Source organism: Thalassophryne amazonica, chromosome 14 (genome assembly GCF_902500255.1).
Source record: "Thalassophryne amazonica chromosome 14, fThaAma1.1, whole genome shotgun sequence".
Lineage (NCBI taxonomy): Eukaryota > Metazoa > Chordata > Actinopteri > Batrachoidiformes > Batrachoididae > Thalassophryne > Thalassophryne amazonica.
Genome location: NC_047116.1, coordinates 54,412,149 through 54,436,429, shown reverse-complemented (window position 1 = coordinate 54,436,429; position 24,281 = coordinate 54,412,149). Strand labels below are relative to the sequence as shown.

Genomic DNA, 24,281 nt, shown 5'->3' with positions numbered 1-24,281 from the left:
GTGAGCACTGGAGATCATGTTCTGTAAAAAAATCATATCTCTCTGGAAAAAGTGTGAATCATTGTCCAGTGACTGTTTAAGCAGATTTGACATATGAAAGGCCTGAAACACACAGCAAGCATCCTGCTCGCATTATGGCTGTATTGTGTGTTGATTTTCATTTTGGGGTCCATGGTAACAGATTATACCTTGCAGACAGGCATCCTGAGGGATACCTCCCAATCATCAGCTCCAATGTCTCAGATGCATGCTTTGTGTTGTGTCTACAACATCAGTGTAGAAAACAGACTCTGTGCCTGCGCACAGTCAAATAGACAGAAAAAAACATTTGTAGGTATTTTGACATCATACTGCTAACATTAAAGAATGAGCACCTTTTTGCTGGACTTTTTATGACCGGAAAAGAACTCACAGGCATGAAAAATATAAATACAATATAAAAAAAAAACAGTGATCAAAAAAAGACACAACTGCTGTTCTGTTAAAGAAGTCAATTTCTGCTCTTTCTATTTAAACACACATGGAGATCTGTCACTCACAACATCTGGATTCTGAAAAAATAACGCAATGCTAAAATACCCTCAACTGTGTGAGCATTGTCTTCTTTATAATTTGCAGTTGTTTAATTGGTATCCCAGTACAAAGTGTGTGTGTGTGTGTGTGTGTATCTCTCTCGCTCTGTCTCTCTCTCTCTCTCTCTATACATTTATTGTTATTTACATTAATTATTAAGATCCTACTGTCTTACTTACAATTTGTACATGTTCAATAAAACTCCTCGATCACTCAGTCATAAACAATATTTACGTATGAAAAAAGCGGAAGTTAGCTTTGAGTTAAATGTAATTTAAATCACTGTAGAGGTGTTATCAGGTTACAACACAGCGTTTTCAGCTGTAGAAGTGTTTATTTCTCCCTAGCTTTTACATAAAATATGACAAAGAGGTTATGTTTACACACAAACAAAACAGTTTGCAGCTAGCTACCATCCTGTGACGTACCCACGCTAACATCTGCTAAATGTCTTGTAAATGACTTCAGAGGTGTTATTAGGTTACAAAACAGCATTTTCAGTTTTAGAAGTGTCCTCAGTTCAAAACCCAGCCAGACTGAAAAATCACTAAGGGCCCTTGGGCAAGGTCCTTAATAACCTAGTTGCTCCCATTGTGTAGTGAGTGCCTTGCATGGCACTACCCTGAGATCATGCGTGAGTGTGTTTGTATGAATGGGTGAATGTGAGGCATAATTGTAAAGTGCCATTTACCATTTATTTCTCGATAGCTTTTACAGAATATATGAGAAACGTGTTATATAAACACATTTAAAAAAGCATTTTTAGAGAGACCTGCCACTGACGTCACGGTGCCGCTCTACCCTGAGTAGCCATCACTCAAAAACTCAAAAAAGGAACAGGTTAAAACAGAATGTGACTGTTTAACCTCTTAAAATACATCTTGAAATAGGTCAAGGTTAGCCATCTTTGGTCTTGACGCAAGAATGTTCCCTGTAAATTTGAAGACTCTGGCAGTAATAGGACTGGACGTATGCTGAGCACACACAGACAGACGCAAAGTCTTCGCAATACCCTCATATTAGTCTTCGCAATACCCTCATACACGCAACAAAAATATAAACGCAACACTTTTGGTTTTGCTCTCATTTTGTATGAGATGAACTCAAAGATCTAAAACTTTTTCCACAAACACAATATCACCATTTCCCTCAAATATTGTTCACAAACCAGTCTAAATCTGTGATAGTGAGCACTTCTCCTTTGCTGAGATAATCCATCCCACCTCACAGGTGTGCCATACCAAGATGCTGATTAGACACCATGATTAGTGCACAGGTGTTCCTTAGACTGCCCACAATAAAAGGCCACTCTGAAAGGTGCAGTTTTATCACACAGCACAATGCCACAGATGTTGCAAGATTTGAGGGAGAGTGCAATTGGCATGCTGACAGCAGGAATGTCAACCAGAGCTGTTGGTCTTGTATTGAATGTTCATTTCTCTACCATAAGCCGTCTCCAAAGGCGTTTCAGAGAATTTGGCAGTACATCCAACCAGCCTCACAACCGCTGACCACGTGTAACCACACCAGCCCAGGACCTCCACATCCAGCATGTTCACCTCCAAGATCGTCTGAGACCAGCCACTCGGACAGCTGCTGAAACAATCGGTTTGCATAATCAACAAATTTATGCACAAACTGTCAGAAACCGTCTCAGGGAAGCTCATCTGCATGCTCGTCGTCCTCATCGGAGTCTCGACCTGACTCCAGTTCATCGTCGTAACCGACTTGAGTGGGCAGACGCTCACATTTGCTGGCATTTGGCATGTTGGAGAGGTGTTCTCTTCATGGATGATGCGAAGGAGATGTGTTGCACTGCATGAGGCAAATGGTGGTCACACCAGATACTGACTGGTATCCCCCCCCATTAAAACAAAACTGCACCTTTCAGAGTGGCCTTTTATTGTGGGCAGTCTAAGGCACACCTGTGCACTAATCATGGTGTCTAATCAGCATCTTGGTATGACACACCTGTGAGGTGGGATGGATTATCTCAGCAAAGGAGAAGTGCTCACTATCACAGATTTAGACTGGTTTGTGAACAATATTTGAGGGAAATGGTGATATTGTGTATGTGGAAAAAGTTTTAGATCTTTGAGTTCATCTCATACAACATGGGAGCAAAACCAAAAGTGTTGCGTTTATATTTTGTTGAGTATATTTGATTGCCTCGGGTAATAATCTAAAAGGACAGAGTTGATGGAGAGTAATCATGTATTTATATACCTATTTATATTTTAAGTTTATATATTAAAACAGCACAGTGGTTTAGTGGTTAGCACTGTTGCCTCACAGAAAGAAATGGTAAATGGACTGCATTTATATAGCGCTTTTCCATCTGCATCAGACGCTCAAAGCGCTTTACAATTATGCCTCACATTCACCCTGATGTCAGGGTGCTGCCATACAAGGCGCTCACTACACACCGGGAGCAATAGGGGATTAAAGGCCTGGCCCAAGGGCCCTTAGTGATTTTCCAGTCAGGCGGGGATTTGAACCCATGATCTTCTGGACTCAAGCCAAACACCTTAACCACTAGACCATCACCTCCCCTAAAGAAGGTCATGGGATCGATTCCCACCGGTGGCCTTTCTGTGTGAAATTTGCATCTTCTCCCCGTGTTGGTGTGGGTTCCTCCTTCATCCAAAGACATGCAAATTATGTGATTTGGAAACTTTAAATTGTCTGTAGGTGTGTGTGTGTGTGTGTGTGTGTGCGCGCGCGCGCAAGTGTGAATGTGTTTGTCTGTCTGTATGTGTCCTTGCTATAGACTGGCATCCTGTCCAGGGTGTCATCCACCTCACACCCTATGACTGCTGGGATAGGCGCCAGCTCCTCAAGCAGGTATAGAAAAAGTATGGGGATTAAAACTTCTGACATAAGATGCTTTTGGGCAGGTGCTGTTGGTCGCATGTCTGTATCTGCAGAGCCAGTTTAAAATGCGCATACACAAGAAAAATCTAAATAGTCACAGACTGTGTGGAATGAAATTCATTTTCAGTAAAATTCATTCTGAAACACAAATGATAGGGAAAAACTGAGTAGTGACGCACCACAAGCGCAGCTGAAATGCTGCCATGTGCGTACAAATACACACATGCACGACTGTTTGTGTGACACGTGTGCGACGTGACGTGGCCATACTACCAGACTACTTGTAGGGTGTTCCAGCTGCAAGGCTGTCCTCCTCCTCCTCCTCAGTCTGGTTTATTTTCACACAACAGAGTTTGAATGACAGTTTCAACACCAGACAATGCAAAGCCTCCAGTCTGCAACCACAGTCATTTTTCTCACTTAACTGTACTTAAATGTACTAATGTACTCTTCCTAGGTTCAACGCTGACGTAGACATGGACCACCAGCTGGGCCCTCGGCTCCTCTTCAGTGCTCGCACCCTCAACACTCTGGTGGTGTGTCCTCTCTACATTAGCGCTGCCTACCACCACCTGCACTGCTTCAGACTGCTGCTGCAGGCTGGAGCTCAGCCCGACTTCAACTACACAGGCCCGGTTTGCCACGAGGCTCTGACCCGAGGTCTGGCCTCCTGTCTGCTAGATGCTGTGCTACGACATGGATGTGAGGTAGCCTTCGTCCACCTGCTGCTGGACCACGGGGCAAACCCGGCCCTCGTACCCTGGAACGAGACACAGCTGGATGCTGCTAACCGGAGGAAAGTGGACCCAGAGGCACTCAGGGTGTTTCTGGAGGCGAGGAGTGAGTAAAAAGCTGGATGAAACACCAAACACTCTGTCCAGTTCCTTAACCTGTAGATGTCCACGAAATGACTTAGTATGATTTTGAGTGTAACTCACCTTATTGAACATTAACTCCTGGAAACTGCCTGGCTGCATTCATAGTTTACATGTGTAAATGTTAAATGATGTGGAGAAGTGCTCATCAGCAGGTGTTTGAAAGGGAAAACCTTCTCCATCTCACTGTCATGTGCAACAGAGAACTCATAAGTATGTGGCAGGCCCATCAGAATTACAGTCATAATTAGTTAGCATTTGTTGACAGAATAAGTGATCATTTAAATAATTCAGACTTAAAAGTTTATAGATGTATTCTGTTGTTTTGGTTTCTATACAATGCCTTTAAATCGTTGGAAGCTTTCAAGTTTTTAAACTCTTTAAAAGTTGCCTCGCTTTAGTTATTCTCTTGGGGCACCACACAAAATAGAAAAAAACCCTTAATTTTAAATGTTTACAAAGTGTTCAGACAAAATATATAATACAGAAAATAATGTTTTTAGTTCCATTTGTAGTGATTGTTAGTCAAGTCACTGAAGGACCTATATCGGTATCTGCCGGGTGGACCCCCCCGAGCATCCACACAACCCCTTTTTAAATGAAAGTTGCTTAAACACCCAACCTAAATACATTTCATGACCCCAACACATTGTAAAAAATAAACAAAAATTCATCTTGTTTTTCTCATCATTTCACCTTCTTTCCAGAGTCCCGTAAATGTACTGGGTGACTCACAATAACTTTTGTTTAACGTGGGGAATTATTTTTAAATTCATTATTTATCTTACACAGGCATGCAATTTATTTATTTTTTAATCAATAGTAGTCGAATGACAATGATGTCAGTGTTGTGTGGGCCGCTGAAGAGGAGGTACTGCTGGCCCACCACCACCAGATGGCACCCTGCTTGAAGTGCGGGCTTCAAGCACGAGAGGGCGTCATAGCAACCGGGAGTGACAGCTGTCACTCGTCATCAGCACCAGCTGTCACTCATCCACATCACCACCACCTTAAAGGCTGGACTGCAACTCCACCTCCCCGCCGAGAAATCAGCTACCTTGGAGGTAATTTCTCTGCTACACTTAACTCTGACTTAGAGTCTGAACTTCTTTGCAGCCGTTTTCCTGTGGTGTGCCTTATCTGAGGGATTGGCGTTTGGTGTGATCAGCGACGGCTTCGCTTCACACCCCAACCAGATAAGTGGTTAGACAGGAGCTGCACGAGTGTGTGACTGGAGGTGGAGGTGCTCCCTCCCAAAAGAACACAGACTGTGGGATTACTGAGTGTGCGTACTCACACTCACCTGTGCTGTTTCTGTTCCCTGCCAGCAGTGCCAGGTCTGACAGCTGGAGACGGTGACCACCTGGGGACTCAGAACTTGGCGGCTCCGGTGTTCTTCAGATCCGTTGGCGGTGAGGGCCGTGTGGGATCTGGCTCGGTTCTGGACAGGCGTCTCCGATCCTCAAGCCTGCCCACACGTCACCCAATGTGTAATTGACTGTAGTTCCAAACTTGTTGTTGTCTGTATTCCGTTGTGCACAATTTACAACATTAAATTGTTACTGTTTGGCTTATCCATTGCCCGTTCTTTTACGCCCCCTGTTGTGGGTCCGTGTTCCTACACTTTCACAACAGTCAGTTTGAGAGTGCAGTGTGAGAGCTGCGCACAAGGTGGAACAGACCTGGCACTAAACAGGTGTGTTACCCGTGATAAATCAGACATTTTATTGAAATACATGGAGGGCTGGGCATTTCGATAAATGTAATATTTGGCCGTGTACTCGTGCATCTGTCCCCACCCCCTTTTCAGGCAGAATTTTGTGCGGAATACCCTGTACATTCCAACATACGGATGCAGTAGTATTACCATTAGAGGTACACTAATCCAATAGTTTGTATCAGTATCGGTCCAGTGTAGGCCAAAATTACTGCATCGTATATCAGAATTGAAAAAAATCAAAAACAAAATCTGATCTGAGTCTTCTGTTGCACATACGAGTTGTGGGTTAGGCAGTAAAATATTTATTTCACAGTCTGAGTTGATGTTTTGTTGGATGACTCAGTCAGTAAAGTACATCCAGAGAAATGCATTTATGAACAGATAGGGTGTTTTAACACGGAGGAAAGGGTACATAAAATAAAAAAAGTGGTGCCATGCCATCCCTAATCAGTACATTTTAGTTTGCAGAATTTTACACTCAATCACTGTAGACTTCTCAGTGTTTGTCCTTGAACTGCTTAACCTGTCAGTTTCCACAGACATTCTGAGTAAACAGAACATTTGTACCTTAAGTTAGCAATTTCAGAGTAATTATAATCACTAAATTACTTGTTTTGGGGAGAATGACCCCCCCACCTCTCCAATCTTCTCGTAGCGGAAAATCAGCCTTACAACTTCAGGGACACCGATCCAGTCTCCTATAAGAAAATCTCTGGTCTCACAATAAACACAAACTTATTTTGACCCTACCATACCTAAAATGATGGATTGCATAAATACTCCCTTTAATCTATCACGTTTACAGACACTTCACTTGGAATGGATACAAAATCATTTTCTTCACTGAATATCCTTTGGAGGAGGATTTTCGTAAAAAGAAGACCTGAAAGTTCAGCTACAATTTACCAGAAGGTACATCTGACATGTAAGCCTAGGTCTGATGTTTTGGTGAAATTAATCCTCCTCTATCATCTTCATCATGCAGCTGTATAACTGGGAATACAAAATGCAAAACATGCACTTTGTACAATTTCTCCAGTCACAGCCACAGAGGTCTATAACGTCTTCTGGGTTATCTTGGTGTCTTGGTGGATTTTGTCAGTCTTTTCCTTCTTGCACAGTTTGTATTTCTTCATAACTGATGTAAATAAAGTTCAAGACATATTCAGTGACTTGGAAATGTTCATGTACAAGTATCCGTCCCCTGACTTGTCTGAAGAAAGCTGGAAATTAAACTGATTATTTACAGGTATTATACCAAAGGGGTCCATTACTTATGCAACGCATCATCTTGGCTTTTATTTTGTTACTTAATTTATATAAAATTGTAGAGGTTTGCTTTGAGTTTAAGGAAGATAATTTTAGATTTTTTTTATATTGAGAAGCCTGATTTACTTTTTGTATTTGAAATGGCATAAACAAATTAAAATGTGTGAAATACCAAGGGGCCGGATATTTTTGCAAGGCACTATATTTTTGATTTATCATAAAAATAAATACAAACATGTGAGTTACATTTTAGTACTGCTGAAAACTCCACCTTTTTCTTTTCTCAGGATGCCCTCGCAGCCTGACGCACCTGTGTCGGATCAGGATCCGCAGAACTATGGGCAAAAGCCGTCTCAACCACATATCCTCGTTACCACTGCCACAACCCATGAAAAGCTTTCTTCTCCACCAAAACTGACAACCATCCACTTTAGCTCGTCTACAGACCTGAGCAATTCCAAACCTGGAAGAAACCCTTTTAATTTCAACATCAGGTCTCAGTATAGAATGTTTTGTGAACCCCAATTTGCAAATGGATTTTCATTTTGTAATGAATTGTTGATTGTATTTATTTATTTGTTAAAATTAATTGACCAATCAATGACAATTTACCAAAATGCTGAGGAACTGCACTGTACGTCCTGAGTTGTGTTAAACATACAGTAGTGTTCAGAATAATAGTAGTGCTATGTGACTAAAAAGATTAATCCAGGTTTTGAGTATATTTCTTATTGTTACATGGGAAACAAGGTACCAGTAGATTCAGTAGATTCTCACAAATCCAACAAGACCAAGCATTCATGATATGCACACTCTTAAGGCTATGAAATTGGGCTATTAGTAAAAAAAAAGTAGAAAAGGGGGTGTTCACAATAATAGTAGTGTGGCATTCAGTCAGTGAGTTCGTCAATTTTGTGGAACAAACAGGTGTGAATCAGGTGTCCCCTATTTAAGGATGAAGCCAGCACCTGTTGAACATGCTTTTCTCTTTGAAAGCCTGAGGAAAATGGGACGTTCAAGACATTGTTCAGAAGAACAGCGTAGTTTTATTAAAAAGTTGATTGGAGAGGGGAAAACTTATATGCAGGTGCAAAAAATTATAGGCTGTTCATCTACAATGATCTCCAATGCTTTAAAATGGACAAAAAACCAGAGACGCGTGGAAGAAAATGGAAAACAACCATCAAAATGGATAGAAGAATAACCAGAATGACAAAGGCTCACCCACTGATCAGCTCCAGGATGATCAAAGACAGTCTGGAGTTACCTGTAAGTGCTGTGACAGTTAGAAGATGCCTGTGTGAAGCTAATTTATTTGCAAGAATCTCCTGCAAAGTCCCTCTGTTAAATAAAGAACGTGCAGAAGAGGTTACAATTTGCCAAAGAACACATCAACTGGCCTAAAGAGAAATGGAGGAATATTTTGTGGACTGATGAGAGTAAAATTGTTCTTTTTGGGTCCAAGGGCCGCAGACAGTTTGTGAGATGACCCTCAAACTCTGAATTCAAGCCACAGTTCACAGTGAAGACAGTGAAGCATGGTGGTGCAAGCATCATGATATGGGCATGTTTCTCCTACTATGGTGTTGGGCCTATACGAGTATATCGCATACCAGGTATCATGGATCAGTTTGGATATGTCAAAATACTTGAAGAGGTCATGTTGCCTTATGCTGAAGAGGACATGACCTTGAAATGGGTGTTTCAACAAGACAATGACCCCAAGCACACCAGTAAACGAGAAAAATCTTGGTTCCAAACCAACAAAATTAATGCCTCACAGATGTGAATAAATCATGAAAAACTGTGGTTATACAACTAAATACTAGTTTAGTGATTCACAGGATTGCTAAAAAAGCAGTTTGAACATAATAGTTTTGAGTTTGTAGCGTCAACAGCAGATGCTACTATTATTGTGAACACCCCCTTTTCTACTTTTTTTTTTACTAATAGCCCAATTTCATAGCCTTAAGAGTGTGCATATCATGAATACTTGGTCTTGTTGGATTTGTGAGAATCTACTGAATCAACTGGTACCTTGTTTCCCATGTAACAATAAGAAATATACTCAAAACCTGGATTAATCTTTTTAGTCACATAGCACTGCTATTATTCTGAACACTACTGTATGTGTGTTCCAGTCATTGTAAATGTTTGCAATGTGATGTTTATGTCACACATCTCGAGAAGGGTCTAAGTCTTGCAACACTTCTCAGCCTAATGACAACAGTAAAGTCAGACATGAAAGTTTTCCACAAATTGCCTGATTTATGAGTTTGGAGTGTACCACAATTTATAACACACACTACTCCGTCTATGTGAAACATTTTACTATTGACAGCACCCTGTTAACAAAAATGACGGCAACTGCCATTGATGCTGACGTCACCCTAACCATTAAATCAACCATTAACCATGATGCCATAGATCGTAGCTGCCAAGTGCCCCGAAACCACCACTAATGACCGACACTGGAGCCCTTGTTAGAGCGTTCGCCTCCCACACCTGTAGTCATGAGCCCAGTGCACGACAGACACAATGCAGACTGCATGTGGTAAGCATCGTGCGGTTAATGTTTGCTTTACAATGGCTAAGTGCATCATGTCAACGCTTCACGTCTGGGAGCATCCGCTGGTGCTGCATGTTGCCGCATCTGCCACGGCACAGAGTCGCCGTGGATCCTGGATGGCTGGTCGAAACCCAGAAATCTGGTCATTTCTGGAAAACTTTAAAAACTGTAAAATGTAATTATGGCTGAATTATTTTTAAAAATTATAAAATTTTCTTTACAGAGTCACAGAATCAGAGAAATGTGACCAGTGTTGGTTGATCAAGTAAACTCCATTTGTTTGACTTAAACTTTGTTTTAAAGTGTTAAACACGTTTACCAGAGTGAATAACAGCGTACAGTCCAATGGGGCTGATTTACAAGATAAATGGTTAGCAATTCAAAGTGCTTTAAAAGATCATACATGGAGAATCTGGTCCAGACCAGGTTTTATAGGTATTCACCCCTTTTGGTGAAGATTATAATCTGATGGTTGGACTGTGAGCTAGCCATCATGTTTAGTACTGAAGACTTGGGATTCATTTGATTTTTTTTTTTTTTTTCTTGTCTGCCTTAATGTTGAGTTTTGGAAAGATAGGCTCGATTGTCAGATCAGGCCACCAAACATGACTGAAACATGAGGAGCAGAAGTTTACACAGTGGGTCTCGAGTAATTTTCTTATTTCATTAATTTAATGTTAAATGTTCTTCACAATTTCTGGTGTAACACTCAGTGAGGACAAATAATTTGTGTCACACTAGCATAGTGTTTTGAATATGATATAAAGCTGATTTATTGTGAGTAGATATTTATTACTTTGAAATCTGCCTCTTCCAAGTCTACATCTGTCTGTAGCTTTTTATTTTATTGTTTTTTTGTCAAACATATCCCTGTATCTTTTACATAAATACCAGTGCTTTGTATGTTTCTTCCTTACAACCAAGAAATAAATGGACAATTATTCTATAAGGTCTCTTTTGTGTGTGTGTGTGTGTATGGGAGGGAGGGGGGTTGACTGTTTGTCAACAGAATACCTCAAACTATATATATATATAATATGTATTCTTTTTAAGTAATCCTACCCAATCTTGTGTGTGTATATATATATATATATATATATATATATATATATATATATATATATATAAATCTTTGGATAATTTCTGTGCTGTTGTGGATCAAAGGGTGCATTCTGCCTTTCATCTGTGATCCTGATTTCTTACCTCTGCCAAGGAGGTTATGTTTTCGATCGAGTTTGTTTGTTTGTTTGTTTGTCTATTTGTCAGCAGCATAACTCAAAAAGTTTTGAACGGTTTTGATGAAATTTTGTGGAGTGGTTGGAAATGACAAGAGGAACAAGTGATTAAATTTTAGTGGAGATCCGGATCACGATCCGGATCCATGAATTTTTTAAAGGATTCTTTACCATTGCGGGATAGGGGGAATTTTGACATTCTAGTTTCTAACTCCACAAAAACAAGGCAGAAAGGCTTGAAAAAATTAAGGTGTAACATAGTCAAATGTTCTATCAAACAACAAAGTTTGGTGATGATCAGATCCGGATTCCGGATCTGGTGATCCAGAATATGCAAAAATATATGGAAAATAGAAAATGTGTCAGTGTGAGGGGACAAATGAAGCTAGAGATGCACAACTAACACCAAATTGTAGCTGAATCTGTAATGATTCAGTAAGGTGTCATCAGATTTGATGTAGCTTCAAATGTTATGGAGCTAGATCCAGAAGAAAACCGCCATTACCGAAAAATCGTTTTTATACAATAACTTTTCAACTAATAAAGACATAAAAGTGATTCCAAGTTCTAGTGGTATGTTTTCATGGTCAAGGATGTCAAATATACAGGAAAGAAAAGCGCATGTATCATAGTTTTGGTTGTAACACTGAATTGTTGAATAGATCACTGTGCCAAGGAGGGAATCTCTTTAGGGTCAGTGACCCTATGGCCTTGGCAGAGGTTTGCACTCTCTGAGTGCTTCTAGTTTGCTAATGTAATCAGGATGAACTTATCAGCATCACTGAGAAATAGATTTTTTTTTTTTTTTTTATGAAATGTTGTCCTCTGGTGGAGTTCAAAGATCAGTGATCTGGGTCAAAGTTGAGCCAACAGGATCCAAGCTCAGGATCAAAGCTCATCAATTTGGATGAAACCTTGATCAGCATCAAAGGTTATCAGTTGTGATCTAAGGATGTTGGACATCAAAGTACTAAAAACCTCACTGTGGAAAAAGAAATTAGCATTTTTACAGAGCTGTAAAGAGAGGAACCTTTGACCATGGCAGAGGAATGCACTTTATACGCACCCTTTAGAGTTATTAACTTAAACTACATGGGAGGGCTTTCACACCACCAGAGAACAGCGAGATTCTTCAAATGTGAGATCACTTTCTGTGCTTCCTGTTCTGTTAGCCGTCTCATTTGGGGAACTTGGGAGAATTGTTTAGTCTTTTTTCCTCACAACCTCTTCCAGATCCGCTTTAGTCCAAAATATCCTAGCTGATGTAATGGATAAATTCTCTGGCGTTTAGGTTTGGGCAAATTCATTGAAAGAAGAATCTGTCTGTCGTGATCAGGCAACACTTCCCACAGATGGTGCAGCAAAGCTACAGCACACTTTGAAGTAATCCGTTCTTGATGGAGTTCTGTATTTTGGATCCCCCACACAGGTCAGTGACAGACAAACAATTAAACCTCCCTGACATCAGGGTGACATAATCAGCAGCCATTGGGTTTCTGTGTTTCTTCTCCGAAACATGGCTTTACTTATCAAGTAAGCAATATTGGCCTGTATGGCCACCAGAACCCCATGAATAGTAACAACGCTTCACAGCAACTTCAGGTCTGTCTTCATTTTAATGTTACTAGCGTGTTGCCTGTGGGGATCCATGGGCTGTAGATTGGGTAGTGTTTATAAAATAGGTAGCTGGCATTTTTCAATGCTGGTAATAAATTATTCAAAGTTTCTATAATGATTTTAACTGAAAGTGCAGGAAATTAAAATGAGAAAGTTTGTGAAAAATTGTATTTATTATTTGGCACATTTAACTGATGTCATGTTTTACACCTGGCAAGGATGAGATATTTACTTTGTTCAGACCTTGTGTGGTTACCAGGGACTGATTAATGGTGATACCAACGTCCACTGTTCACTGTGTTGTTACGTAATATCCCTGATTTCTCCAAAACCATTATTCCTATCAACTTTCCATTTTGGTATGCGTTCATCCTTGAACGGAAAATGTTAGCTCTCCACAGTTTCTCCGTGATCAAAGCCATACTCACACACACACACACACACACACACACACACACACACACACACACACACACACACACACACACACACACACACATACAGAGTCCGCATGGCTTTTAATATCTAGCTGGTCACTGTACATTTATCGTCATTTGGTTTGGTCATTTAATCGTACCTTTCTCAAAGTCCAGCTGTACGAGGAGAACAGTGTTATTTAGATCCTCAGACGCGTGGAACCATTTGTCTGGGGGCATATGGCAAATAAATTGTAGATATTATTTAAAAGAGATTTTAAAACAAAATTGTATGAATGAACTAAAAAAAAAAAAATCAGACTTTGGACTGAGTTTAATGCAAAGAATTATGAATTGAATCTGTTAATTGTATGCAGTATTAATTGTTGAAATGTAGTTGTATTGTGATTTTAAGTTTTTGGACCCAAGACCAGCAACCACTTTGTGGAAGCTAATGGGGTTCCAAATAAATAAATAAATAAAGATGCTAAAATGTGATACTGACCCTCACCTGAATCTATCAGAACAAATAATTTCACACAACAGTATATTTTATTTCTACAAACACTGACTCCTTGGCTGATTAACTCCATTCATCTGATCTGACATCAGTACAGTCACTGTCTCACTGTTTATAGTCCATTTTATTGGAACTATGATTGACTTCCTGGTTATCTTCTCAGCCATCGACCACTGTGAACACCAGTTGCTTTTCTGTCTCTGGATGTTTTACAATTTTGTATTGTGATTTTGTTGCCCTGCACCCTCAAGGTCATTAGATTTTGGCTTAGAAGTCATATGATGAAGTCAAAAACTCTCAAAACACTGACATAATCTAAATCCACACAAATTCAAAGCTATTTTGCATCACCTCACTAGTCAGAATTAAGATGAATGCAAGATTTGTTTAAAATTATCATTTTTAATTTGCTGCATATCCAGACAGTCATATGTATATGCACTTGTATGTTTATATCATAGTGTGCATCAGTGACAGACAAACAATTAAACCTCCCTGACATCAGGGTGACATATAAGCAGCCATTGGGTTTCCAAAGCATGGCTTTGCTTATCAAGTAGGCAACGGTGACCTTTGTGGCTACCAGAATCCCGTGAATAGTAACAATGCTTCACAATAGTCATTTTATGGCACCATCTAAAGGTGTAACATGCTCTAGTGCTCTGCCTTTCATTTTATTTTCTTAGCATGGCCAAAGCAGATGGTCACCCCACTGATTCCGGTCTGCTTGAGGTCTCAGCCTATAATAAAAAAAATGCCTGAGGACATTTTTGATTATTGCTGTTGACGATGTGTTTGCTTGTGGAGTGGGTAAGGTTTAAACCTTGGTCATGTGTAGCACTTTGGGGTGACTTACAGTAAGCTGTGTTTTGATGCTGCGTAAATAAATTAAATTGAATGAATCCTGTGTTTTCTCTGTTAATTGCAGGGACAATCAAACAGTGAAACAATAAAAGTCAGCAGGCTGCCTAACTTTAAAATCAAGATGGCTTAGTTGTTTGCACTCTTGCCTCACACCAACAAACAGGGCAGTTCTTTTCTACGTGGAGTTTCATGTTCTCCCCAAATCTTTCTGGGTTTCTTCCAGGCACTCAGGTTATCTCTTGCCATCAAACACACACACATTAGTTTCATCCTCCAGCTGCTTGTGGGCCAACGTAGTGTCTGTAGATCTGGTCACTGGATGCTGGAGTGTGGCTGTGCACTGTTGTTACTAGTGGGTGGATTATGTCTGTCAATTCACAAACGCTTATCCAAGATCAGTTCACAGGAGGCTGGAGCCTATCCCAGCAGTCGTAGGGCGTGAGGCAGGGTACACCCTGGACGGGATGCCAATCTGTCGCAAGGCCACATAAGACAAACAAACACATTCACACTCGCACGCACACCTATGGACAATATAAAGTTTCCAATTAAGTGGGAGCCAGAGCACCTGGAGGAAGCCCACGCAAACAGAGGGAGAACATCCAAACTCCAATCGATCCCATGACCATCTCGCTGTGAGGCAACCACTAAGCCACTGTGCTGCTCTGTGTCAATTCAGTTTGTTAATAATAACAATATTAATAAATTATTAGTGATTACTAGATCTATCTGTAACTGGGATTGGTTAAATGCAGAGGATTTCATTGGCAATAACAGTATTTATTTATTTGTTTAAATATTTTGAAATTATTTCAATAAAGTAAAAATTAATTTTCAACTATGATGACTTTTTCCATGAAAAATGAAAAGGTTTCAGATTTCAAAAAAAAAAAAAAAAAAAAAAAAACAATAATTAAAAATCAGTTAATACCTTTAAGGCTGGCTTGTTTATGTACAGTTTTTATTTTTTCATAATAGCTAATCGGCATCTAGGAGCATATGCTGGTGTTGCACATTGCCACATCCACCACACCATGAATCCACCTTGGCTTCTAGATGGCAACCACCCAGACAGACAACTGATCCACCTCCACTTCTTGAAAGTGCCTGTCCTACTTTTCAAAAACTTGTTGGACTAGTCCTGCAGCTTATATTTTGAAGCATCTTGTATGTCAAAATCAGTGGTCATTATATGGCACCATCTAAAGGTGTGACATGCTGCTCTAGTTTACTGATCTGCATGAGGTACTGTCTGATTCACAATGCAGAACAGAAAGTGGTGATAATGAACCATAAAACTGGATGCCAACCACTGTAAAAAAAAAAAAAAAAAGAAGAAGAAGAAGATCTGAATGAGGAGGACATGCTGGGTCTTAGAGAATGAGTGAAATCAATAAACCATGCTCTCAAACTGAAAGACTACACTCAAGTAAAGATTGATAATAACTTGAATTAAGAGAAAGAATAACCTTCATACTTCTCAGCATTTGACGGCTAAGCTAACCATAATGTTTTAAAAATATAAACAATTATAAAGTGTATTTACATTTAGTAAGGTAAATGTACACATTTAGCTCTGCTTTGATACTTTTTTCTGTTCAGTGGCAACAAGAAGTATTTTACTCTTGAGCTCTTTGTGGCTTTGTACAATAATATTAATTTCGCTCTACTTGCTAATGCAGTGTTTGTGTTATAAATAAATTATATGCCAGTTTAATTAATTTAGCTTATTGTTACATGAAGTGGTCACATTGTGTTTCAAAAATAAATGCAACTTATAGACTGATGTGACTATAGGTTTTTCCTTTTCATGAGCTATTTTGGACAGATGCTTCTATTACTCTGGTGCACCACATAATCTGGAAAATACAGTGACATCTATCCACTACAACCTTAGTGTTGGAAGATTCCAGAGGCTGGAGAAGAAATTGCTCATTTCAGACAAAGTCTTTCCAGTGGTGTCTAAGCATCCCACGAAGAGACCCAGTACCAATGATATCCTTACGTCTAAACTTAGACAAACTGAAATGTTCATTTTAATGTGTATTAGAATACAAAGAGCCCCCAGGCTGGCTGACATATATTTATGTGATCACCTTATCATGAACTTCCAGTACTCTGTGGAATAGTAGTACTGGATCATCTTGTGTTCATTAAACAGTCCACAAACTTGGTTGTAGCTATAATATTTCCAGAAAATGTTGGCACCAAAACTGTTAATTGTTTGGACATACATTCCCATTTTATTATGACCCCAAAATATAGCACACCATTCTCGTAAACGTCACCTTCCTTTGTGTCTCTGTTTCCATACCTATTGGTGTTGCTTCCTGTCTTCTTATAAATTTTGAAAGCCTTCAGGGGATGCAATAAAATTTAATATAAGGGCACTGAATGTCCTTCATGGGGACTTTTGATGTTATTGTGAAACTGATAAATGGGTCAGGATGTCAAACTGGTTGGGGAGAAAGAAAAAAAACATTTTAGTGAAATCCCAGTTGGTCCCATAGAAAATACAGAGCCTGGGAACTTCAACAGAACCAGCGGGGGGCAAAGAGGGAGAGGAGCACCAATGTGTGTAGTGTGTAGTGTGCCTGCGAGCAAAAAGCCATGCTTGTGCACAGAACTGCCATCACCATAGGGTCTCTAGGTGGCACTGTCTCCCTTTCAAGCATGGCTGACATCTTAATGTCTCTCATGATGTTTCTCAGAGCTCTTCTTCCATTGCTTTTGTTTCTTTTTTCATGTCTGTTTTCCCTCTATCACTCCACATTTCTCTCTGTTCTGCACTGTGGACCTCAGCATCTGTCCTCAAGGGCCTCACTCCATCACAACTCATTAAGCAAGTCTTTCATTAACAGAACACACGCTCTTGCACAGAATGAACCCTGTTTGCACAGAGTCAAGTTCAGATTGGAAAGTCACTAAATCGCTATCTTCTTGTGGGGAGTTTCCAATGCTACGGGCTTTGCCTTTAAGTTAGCTTTATTTTGTCTGACGGTTTACTCTGGAAGGCACCGTCCATAATTTCACTGCATTGTTCCTTGTGTGCACTATTGTAATTAACCAGGATTCACATTTATTACAAAATAAAGTGAAACTGTAGCTCAGTGATTGTTTGGGGGGGGGGGGGGGTCCAGAATGGTGTCCAGGATCACTAGTGCCTCCCCTGTAGCTTGACTGACAACTGTCAAACAAACCATTTGCTGAAACGCAGCTTATTCCAATAAGTGCTTATGTTTTAACTTATGAGTCAGCTGAGGATTGCTTCAGAGTCATCCCCACCAGATCCCAAGGTTTCTAAAATATTATTACTCAAGACGTTACGCGTCAGCTAAAAGCAATTCCCATGTTGGACTCACACATTATTTCATGTCAGACTAACATGAGCTGAAACAAAAATATGAATTGAGTTTTAGAGGACAGCACTTTGGCTCAGTGGTTAACACTGCTGTCTCACGGCAAGGTCTGGGGTTCGAGTCCATTCTGAGTGACATTTGCATGTTGTCTGTGTGGGTTTCCTCCAGACACTCAGGTTTCCTCCCACTATCAAAAACATGCATATTCAGGCCTACTCCTTTATGAGCACTTGAATAAACCATCGTCTCTAGATCTGGAATTGATCCCCAGTGGCTGGACCGTAGTTGCCCACTGCACCTAGTGGTTGGATTGTGTTTCACTGTAATGAGGATGGGCTAAATGCAGAGGACAAATGTTGTTGTTTGTATCCGCATACGCAGTGACAATAACAACCCTTCTTCTTATTCCCCTCTGAAGCCCAAGTCACTGGTTAATAAACAGAAGGTAAGTGTGTCCTACAGTGCATCCAGAAAGTATTCACAACGCTACACTTTTTCACACATTTTTTTTTATGTCACAGCCATATTCCAAAATGGATAGAATTCATTTTTTTTCCTCAAAATTTCACACACAACACCCCATGATGACAATGTGAAAAAACTTTTTTCAAGATTTTTGCAAATTTATTAAACATAAACTAAGAAATGATGTGTACATATGTATTCACAGCCTTTGCCATCAAGCTCAAAATTGAGCTGAGGTGCAGCCTGTTTCCACTCATCATCCTTGAGATGTTTCTGCAACTCATTTGGAGTCCACCTGGGGTAAATTCAGCTGACTGGACATGATTTGCAAAGGCACACTCCTGTCTACATATAAGGTCCCACAGTTGACAGTGCATGTCAGAGCACAAATCAAGCATGAAGTCAAAGGAATTGTCTGTAGACCTCCAAGACAGGATTGTCTCCAGGTGCAAATCTGAGGAAGGGTACAGAAACATTTCTGTTGCTTTGAAAGTCACAATGAGCACAGTGGCCTCCATCATCTGTAAATGGAAGAAGTTTAGATCCACCAAGACACTTCCTAGAGCTTCTAGAGCTGGCTGCACATCTGAACGGAGCAATCAGGGGAGAAGGGCCTTAGTCAAAGTGCTCACTCTGTCAGAGCTCCAGCATTCCTCTGGGGAGAGAGGAGAACCTTCCAGAAGGACAACCATCTCTGCAGCAATACACCATTCAGGCCTGCATGCTAGAGAGGTCAGATGGAAGCCACATGGCAGCCAACCTGGAGTTTGCCAAAAGGCACCTGAAGGACACTCAGACCACGAGAAACAAAATTCTCTGGTCTGATGCGACAAAGATTGAACTCTTTGGCATGAATGCCAGGTGTCATGTTTAGAGGAAACGAGGTACCATCCCTACAATGAAGCATGGTGGTGGCAGCATCATGCTGTGTGGATGTTTTTCAGCGGTAGGAATCCTGGATGAAAACCTGCTCCAAAGTGCACTTGACGTCAGATTGGGGCGACAGTTCATCTTTCAGTAGGACAATGACCCGAAGCACACAGCCAGGATATCAAAGGAGTGGCTTCAGGACAACTCTGTGAATGTCCTTGAGTGGTCCAGCCAGAGCCCAGACCTGAATCCAACTGAACATCTCTGGAGAGATCTGAAAATGTCTGTGCACTGACGGTCCCCATCCAACCTGATGGAGATTGAGAGGTGCTGCAAAGAGAAATGGGCAAAACTGCCCAAAGATAGGTGCACCAAACTTGTGGCATCGTATTCAAGAAGACTTGAAACTGTAATTGCTGCCAAATCTGCATCAACAAAGTACTGAGCAAAGGGTGTGAATACTTAAATACGTGTAATTTCTTAGTTGTTTTTTTTTTTTCATAAATTTGCAAGTACTTCAAAAAATGTTTTTCATTGGGTGTTGGGAGTAGAATTTTGAGGGGAAAAATAAGTTTATTCCGTTTTGGAATAAAGCTGTAACATAACAAAATGTGGAAAAAGTGAAGCATTGTGAATACTTTCCAGATGCACCATATATGTCTATGTGGCTCTGAGGCCAATTACTGCCAGTGCCTATCCCCAGATTATGTAGGGTGAAGCAGATGAGAATCAACATCTGCATTGGACAAAGCAGATAAAGTGTCTTATTCATGGATACAGACAGGTAGTATGACCGGGAATCAATCTCAGGTCTACGTGTTGGTATCCTACCTCCAGTCCCACTGAACTACCTGCTCAAGCAGGCAGGGATGTAATGTTTGTTCAGTTGGACATAATAAGCACTAGCAAAAATCAGTGTCTTTAGTGACCACTGGAACCCTGAAATAAGCAACAAGGCTTCATAAATCACATGCAAACAACAGGCCTACTCTACACGTGCCTGCTTGAGCAAATCCAGAAATGTCTCAGTGTGCCAACATTCTTATTCAAACTAATATATAACTTAAAATTGTGTTGTTTGTTTTGTTAAAAAATATTTAGGTAATAAAATTCCAGAGTATTTCTGTAATATAATGATGTTCTGTAAATGTCAAATTTGTGTGTTTTTTTAAATCATGAACCATTATTTATTACCCAGAGAAACATTTTGGAAAGAATAGCACATTAAAAAAAGAAAATTGCTGACATCTATGGAGTTTATACATGTACTCCGAATTGTGAATGTCTGTTTTCAGCTTATTTAAAATATCTTGCTTAAAACATCTTTTTTTCTCTCATACAAGTTAATTTAATAAACTACAGACAAATATACAATTAAATGAAGTGGAACATGTTGACAAAATGAATTTAATTAAAGTCTATGTTTTCTGAGTGTGCAGTACTGACAGAACTGTGGTACTTGGCTAATGAACATGAGCATGAAACCCCAACCATATTTAACTGTAAGAAAATAAAGATCAATTATACACAATATGCCTGGCTATGGCTAGCATTCCCATTTATTCTATATTTTGTGAAAATCAATTAATAAAGCCTCTTTTCCACGTGGAACTGGATTTATTTTTGGAAAACAATCTGCCAAGGAGATAGACTTGACGTTTCCACATACGTTTGTTTTAGTCTGTCATGTTTTGGATATGTTTTGTGAAATCGTGTCAGTAGTATAAAGCAAGGCCACAAATAAAAGATCTGTTGAAATCCAAACCTGACACACATAAATCTGAAAAGAACTAAATTATAATTAGATCCCAAATGCAGTTGACCAAAACTAATATAGTTTTGTCCTATTGTATGATTATTTTCATGTTGGCATCTCTTGGCTCACCTCTATTTTGTGTATTTCTGTATAAAACAAAATAGTTAGGATGGGGCAAATTCATAAAGAAATGTGTGGGACAATTTTTCAGATTATTATCGATTTTCAAGTCATGTCCCCTCTTGACCCCGTGCTGTGTGTTCAGCTTTTTGGTGACAAACACACAAGCAAAAACTGTTGGGATGGTACAAATTTCTAAAGAAGATGACAGATAAGTCATCTTTATGCTTTTCTTTTTTTTTTGCTTTTGATACTCTGTGTGCTTCTTACCCTGTGTGCTGCTATACAATGCTGTTGGAACCTCAATTTCCATGAGAGAGTCTTCCCAAGGGATTGATAAAGTTCTGTCTAATCTTATCTGATCTAATCTAGATAAGAAGCCAGAGTGATTGATCACCTGTGCTGCATTATGCCATAATCAGTGCACAGGACAGAATAATATAATTTATTCCAATGTTGGATACTTTTTACGAGGCATACTTCAAAAAGTACTCGGCCTCACCTGGAAACAGCAATATCTGACGGCTCAAAATGTGACCTTCTAATGTGAAGGGACAGTGAAGCTTGAACATCGGTGGACTAAAAGTATTGAAGTTACTATGTTGATAAAAAAACAATGCCAGAACAGACATTCTCCTTTCATGTTTTCTGGGTGAGGCTGGGAGCTTTCTGAAGTAGCTTTTTTGACATAACCAGGAGATGAGAGAAATATATCGTACACCTCATAAAGACAGCAGTTAATATATTTCATTTTTCCTCAAGCTTTCCCCAAAAGAGATCCTTGCATATTGGATTGTTGTACTAAAGAAAACCGCTCTCAGGGGTTATGCAGGAGTCTGCAGAATCATGTTCTATGGAGTTCAGTCTTTACAGTCTCCCCCCCCCCCCACTTAAGTTACAGAGGCATGTAACTAAAGTATCTACGATTCTGGAGAAACACGGAACAACTCAAATGCTTCAGATCCAGAGCTGCTGAATGCTTTATTTCCTCACATAATTACTGTTATCGTGGAAAAGCTGAATGGTGTTGTTCATTCCTAACTTTATTTTCACCACAAACTGCAATCAAAATCTCAACAGCCTCTGCTAATATCACCACAGTGTTCCACTTCAAATGAGCCCCAGTGTGCAGAGGGACGTTAAAAGCAGCTCAGCTCCAGTTTTAGGGGCTTGATCTCTTCATGTGGTGACCACAGCTCTTAGGCACAGATTAAAGATTAAAGATTGTTTCCATAGCTCTGATGATGCTAAATAAAATGTTTTATGTGTGTGACATGGCAGATATGAACCCTGTAGATTATGTGTATCGCAATAAACAAACAAAGGCTGTTCACAATAAAACTAACCTTTGAGTTTTTAAGCAGTTCCGTCACAATCACTTCACCCTCCACCTCTTCCTCACGATGCTTGTTCTCATGTGAGTAGCATGTCCATTAGTTGCCTGTTTACATATTTTAACATTCTGGGACTTGGTTGATTACATCACAATACAAATTATGTATAAAGTTAAAAATACACTTTTAGCTCAACATGGCCAGGATCTGTTTAAAATGAGGGACTCCAGTTAGAATTTGAGAGGAATGTTGTTTTTTTGAGAAATTAATGATCCGAACTGCTGTAAAAGGTTATTGTGTTTCCGTTAAAGGTATTAACATTTGGGATACTTGTCGTCATAACATTAAATTACTTGGTACCTCAGTTGGCTTTAAAAGGCTTTACAAAAAATAATAAATTACTTGTTATAGTTTGAAGAATTAGGTTTACCAATTTTTTTTTTGTTTTTTTGGGTATATATATATACGAGGTCTATTAGAAAAGTATCCGACCTTATTATTTTTTTCCAAAACCATATGGATTTGAATCACGTGTGATTACATCAGACATGCTTGAACCCTCGTGGGCATGCGAGAGTTTTTTCACGCCTGTCGGTTACGTCATTCGCCTGTGGGCAGTCTTTGAGTGAGGAGTCGTCCACCCGCTCGTCGATTTTTTTCATTGTTTAGGAATGGCTCAGAGACTGTTGCTTTGTTTGATAAAATTTTTTTCAAAACTGTAAGGCACAACTGAGTGGACACCATTCAATAAATTCAGCTGGTTTTCGGTAAAATTTTAACGGCTGATGAGAGATTTTGGTCTGGTAGTGTCGCTTTAAGGACGGTCCATGGCGCCTGACGGCGATCTGCGCTTCGAGGCGGCAGCGTCTCGCCGTTTCAAGTTGAAAACTTCCACATTTCAGGCTCTGTTGACGCAGTAAGTCGTCAGAGAACAGAGAACTTTCAGAAGAAGTCGGCATGAGGAGTTTATTCGGACATTCCATTGTTAACGGTCATTTTGTAACGAAAGAACGTGCGGGCAGAGTCGCATGTCGGGCTGGACCCGACCGCGGGGGGTCGCGGCAGGAAAAACACCTCCGTTGGAAATCTTAACGGGCAAGTTGGAACATGCCCAAGCTGTTAAACAATTTCTCAGTTACTCACTTGTTGAAAGCCATTAAAAGCCGCCTGAATTCTACAAATGGTTTTCAACACGGAGGTGTTTTTCCTGTCGCGGCGCACACAGATTTGCCGAGTCGTCACGGAAACGACTCGGCGAATTTGCGCGTACGTCTTTCATTAAAAAATGTCCTTAAACAGTGGAATGTCCGCATAAATTCCTCATGCCGGCCTCTTCTGAATCTTCTCTGTTCTCTCACGATGTCCTGGGTGAATTAAGCCTTAAATTAGGATGTTTTCAGCTCGAAACAGGCCGACGACAGCGCCTGGAAGCGCTGCAGGACGTCCCGCTCCGTGGGAAGTCCTTACACCGACAGAAACACCCCATAATCTCTCATCAGCCGTTAAACTTTTCACAGAAAACCATCTTAATTTCTCGAATAGTGTCCACTCGGATATTCCTCACAGGTCCAGAAAAAATTTTGATAAAGCAACGCGCGCCGTCTCGAGCAGCGTGTGAAACAAAGGAATTCAGCCGAGAGGGCGGGACCACATCTCACTCAAGGCCTGCCCACAGGGAAATGACGTCACCGACACGCGTGAAAAAACTCATGCATGCGCACGAGGGTTCAAGCATGATTGGTGTAATCGCATGTCATTCAAATCCATATAGTTAAAAAAATAAATAAAAGGGTCGGTTTATTATCTAAGAGACCTCGTGTATATATATATATATATATATATATA

The 24,281-nt window shown here is 40.1% G+C and overlaps 1 protein-coding gene and 1 long non-coding RNA gene across 2 annotated transcripts in view; one reads left to right on the top strand and one right to left on the bottom strand.

Annotated features, from left to right (window-relative positions):
* Positions 1 to 7,968, top strand: part of asb1 (ankyrin repeat and SOCS box containing 1) — a 28,508-nt gene extending 20,540 nt beyond the window's left edge. The window contains exons 4-5 of the mRNA XM_034186649.1: positions 3,905 to 4,287; positions 7,599 to 7,968. Of these exons, the coding sequence (XP_034042540.1) occupies positions 3,905 to 4,287; positions 7,599 to 7,729 (514 nt within the window). The 3' untranslated portion in view covers positions 7,730 to 7,968. The remainder of the gene's footprint in view (positions 1 to 3,904; positions 4,288 to 7,598) is intronic.
* Positions 1,740 to 19,161, bottom strand: LOC117524834. Its single transcript, XR_004564873.1, has 3 exons — positions 18,989 to 19,161; positions 18,185 to 18,189; positions 1,740 to 1,751 (listed from the first exon to the last, which is right to left on the bottom strand). It is a non-coding gene; the product is annotated as an uncharacterized LOC117524834 (long non-coding RNA).
* Between the last annotated feature and the right edge of the window lie 5,120 nt (positions 19,162 to 24,281).